General features: G+C 34.0%; 1 protein-coding gene across 1 annotated transcript in view; it reads left to right on the top strand.

Annotated features, from left to right (window-relative positions):
* Positions 1 to 4,021, top strand: part of HMCN1 (hemicentin 1) — a 440,557-nt gene that overhangs the window by 297,527 nt on the left and 139,009 nt on the right. The window contains 1 exon segment of the mRNA XM_003785789.2: positions 1,983 to 2,079. Coding sequence (XP_003785837.1) covers positions 1,983 to 2,079 — 97 coding nt within the window.

Below are 4,021 nucleotides of genomic sequence, written 5' to 3'. Positions count from 1 at the left end.
TTTTTTTTTTTTTTGAGACAAGAGCCTCAGTTACCTGGGGATTGAGTACCGCATCCTAGCTCACAGAAACCTCAAATTCTTGGGCTCAAGCAATCTTCTTGTCTCAGCTTCCCAAGTAATTGGGACTACAGGTTCTTACCACAATGCCCAGTTAGTTTTTCTCTTGCTCAGGCTGGTCTCAAACTCCTGAGCTCAGGCAATCCACCTGCCTCGACCTCCCAGAGTGCTAGGATTACAGGAGTGAGCCACCTTGCCCAGCCTTCCCCCTTCTCATTTCTTCTGCTGCAAACCATGCAATCTTTTTTTTGATGTTTTTTCATTTTGCATTATAAAATGCATCTCCCATTTAGCATTTCCTCAGTGTCAGAAGATGATGGTCTTCCCCTCTTTCTTGAATTTCTGTTCCTTACATTGCTCACAAGCTGAGTGATGAGATTTCCTTTGTAAGAAAGGTCTGTCTGCACTTTTTCTCCATTCTTCTTCTTATCTAATGAAGCTGTTTACACCTTTAACCTGTGTCATCCAGAAGAGTTTGTAAATCTGTAACATCCACAGTATTGATCACTTCTGTATACTCTTCCCACAAATGTATATTCTAAAATAACTGTCAGTTTTTTCAAATTGAACAGGCTATTTCTTCCATTGACCATTTTAGCCATCTTCCACTGATTGATCCATTTGAGGGCCAAAGAATGTACTAAAGTACACATCCAGTAACCTCTCGCCACGGAATGAGAGGCACATCATCTTCATGTCACATTAATAGGCACATAATTCATATTCCTGAAGTTTCTTCTTTTACCAATCATTTAGAAAGTCCTTTCTAAAAGCCATAACTGTTTCAGATATATTTATTTTCATTTTATGTAATTCCTGAGCTCCAGACATCTTCTGACATCAGAGCAGAACAAGAAAATCATTATGTGGAGGAGATCCAACAGGATCCGGAAGGGCTCTGAGTTTCCTTATCTAGAAAATGAGGAGATGGATTTTAAAGTACCCGTTCAGATCTGATATTTATTAGTCCTCCATCTGTGCTTTTATATATTTCTAGCTCTGTTGTTCACCATCAGATGATTTATAAGTATTCATTGAATGCCTGCTGGGTACCCCTGCTATCCTAAATAGTTTTGATGATTGCTCCAACTCCAATGATTCTCCCTCTTTTGAATGTTTTAGAATTTAGTGATTGTAAACTTATTTGGAAATAAGTCACATTCTGTTTATTGTATATCTTGTGTTGTTATTTATAACTTATTAATAAATTATTAAAGTTATTACATTCTTTATATGTTAACATGCTTTATATTCTCTATAAGACTGTAAACTCAAATCAGACACTATATACTACAGTTTTGTATCTTTACATCTCTACCTACAGTACTTAGTGCAAGTTCATAATAACTGCTAAATGGTCAGTGAATGAATAACGAATGGATATTGCATGTTGTACATAAATACATGAAGAATATTTATAGATTATCATCTATCAAGCAGCAAAGCAGATACTAGGAGATTGAGCTAATTGAATATAACAGTTGGCTTGAAGAAACTTACAAACCCAGTGTGAGGGAAAGACATTTATAATAAAACAATAATAAATGTGTTATTTTATTGGACAGTTTCCTGGACATATAAGAATTATATGTTTTAAAGCCCCAAATTAACTTTATCAGAAATTATAAATTCTTCTTCTGTTTACTATGAATGATTTTTAAAAGCCTTTCTAGACCTTGAACCACTAATATAAATCAGACTAAAATAAGATATGACATAGACAAAATTGTTGAATCTTGTTAAGTTTGAATCTGGGTGATGGTTGTATAGCCAGCCTTTCATTTTTCTATGTTCTTTACTTTTTTTGTGTCTGTACATCTTCATAATAAAAATTAGAAATAAGAGATCACAATTAGTATTAATAGACTCCCCCTCCCCAATCGTGAAATAGAAACTGTGGTTTCAAAGCATGATTTTGTTTTCAGATTGAAGATGCTCAGGTTCAAGACACGGGTCGTTACACTTGTGAAGCAACGAACGTTGCAGGAAAAACTGAGAAAAACTATAATGTCAACATTTGGGGTAGGTGTAAACAGCACGTGATGTAGCCTATGGGCTAATCTTTTATTCTTTGTATCACTTTAAAGATGGCATCCATCCATGTAACTAAAATTGATAATAAGATATATATATATGGACAATCATCGGTACATTTAGATGATGCTGAACTATCCTGAGTATCAGCTTATTTAATTAATTCAAGAGCAATAATAGATCAACTTCCTTATAGTTTTGATGTTGAATGATTTTCTTGTGTCTGAATAACATGCCCTTTAGTTTCCACAGCCAGGATCTTGTAATGACTGTACCTTTTCTGGGAACTAGCCGTGGTTGATCAATTAAAAGTAAGTCAGAAGGTCAAGTTAGGTATGTGAGTCGTGTTTGCATATATAAGAGAGAGAAAATGCCTGCACTTGTGTGATGGGAGATGGGATGACAATGCTGACCAAGGAGAATGCTTTTCTCACTTGAAATTTGCTATTTGTTGCCAGGTAAAGTCATTTATGGGAATCATGACAACTTTCTAGGCTGTGGCTGCCTACTATAAACCACTTCCATTTCCTGCATACTCATTTTTATTTTAAATACTTATTTAAATTCATTCATCACATATATTCCCGCTCTTAATGTTGGTTGTATTTGCTTAAACTCTTCATTGAGATAAAATTTGCCTTTGATTTATAAAAGTGTACTCTAAAACACATTTTATTCTATTTACTCATTTTTTATTCAAAAATATAACTAAGGAGGTGGAAGTGTTTTGATCACATGGATATCCTGTGTAATTCTTAGGTCAGAGCTTTTGGTGATCCCATCACCAGAATAGTGTTCATGGTACCCACTTGGTAAGTTTTTATCCCACATTCATCCTCCTACCCTCCCTCCTTCTTGGTTTCTTTTGTCTGGTATGTAGCTTTGTGCCTGTATTTACCCATCTACTAGCTCCTACTTATTAGTGAGAACAGGTAGTATTTTTCCATTCCTAAGATACTTCACTTAGGATAATGCTCTACAGTTCCCTCTAAGTTGCTGCAAACATTATTTCATTTTTTTTTGTGGCTGAGTAGTACTCCCTGGTATATGTATACATCACATTTTCTGTATCTACTCATGCATTGAAGTTCATCACTTAGGAATATTCCTCATCTTTCCAATAACGAATTGTGTTGGGATAAACATCTGAGTGTACATGTCTTTTGATAAAATGACTTCATTTCCTTTGGGTAGATAACCCAGCAGTAGGATTGCTGGTTCAAATGGTAGGTTTCTGTTTATTCCTTTAGGGAATTTTCATACTGTTTTCCATAAAGGTTGTACTAATTTGCAGTCCCACCAATTGTGTTTAAGCATTCTTTTCTCTCAGCATCTATTATTTTTTGTCTTTTAAATAGTGGCCATTCTGAATAGGGTAAAGTGTCATCTCATTGTAATTTCATTTTGCATTTTCCTAATGATTAGTGAATTTTTTCAAATGTTTATTGGTCATTTTTTAGGTAAATAAACATGAAAGGAAATAATTTGATTCCAATGAAGAATGAATGCTTAAAAAGATTTAAAAGCATACATTGATGTAGAAAATAACTTGTTAATAAATTATTATTATTTAAAAAATCTAGAAGGCAGATTATAAGAAGCACTATTATTTACCCTGTAAAAGGATTAATTTATATTTAGTACATAGGAAATTTATATTTACTATATATTGTTTACTTGTCATTAACTTCTGTTTCTACCACTTTCCCTCCTTTTCTCATCTTACCTCTTCTCTTCCTTCCTCGTTTATTTCAAAGAGGAAAGATATTTAGCCCCCATTATGCATAACACGGCTCAGTTTTATCAAGTAAAGATTTTACAAAAGAGAGAGGCAAGAAAAATGAGGAGTGATGATCAATTAGAAAATGAGGTGAATACATTTTTAATATGTGACATTTGAGGTGTCTGTGGACTATCCATATCAAGTTGT

This window comes from Otolemur garnettii, unplaced genomic scaffold (assembly GCF_000181295.1).
Source record: "Otolemur garnettii isolate 467f Iridium unplaced genomic scaffold, OtoGar3 scaffold00016, whole genome shotgun sequence".
Taxonomy (NCBI): Eukaryota; Metazoa; Chordata; class Mammalia; order Primates; family Galagidae; genus Otolemur; species Otolemur garnettii.
Note: the sequence above shows the minus strand (reverse complement) of the source record. Positions and strands in the feature narration are given on the sequence as shown.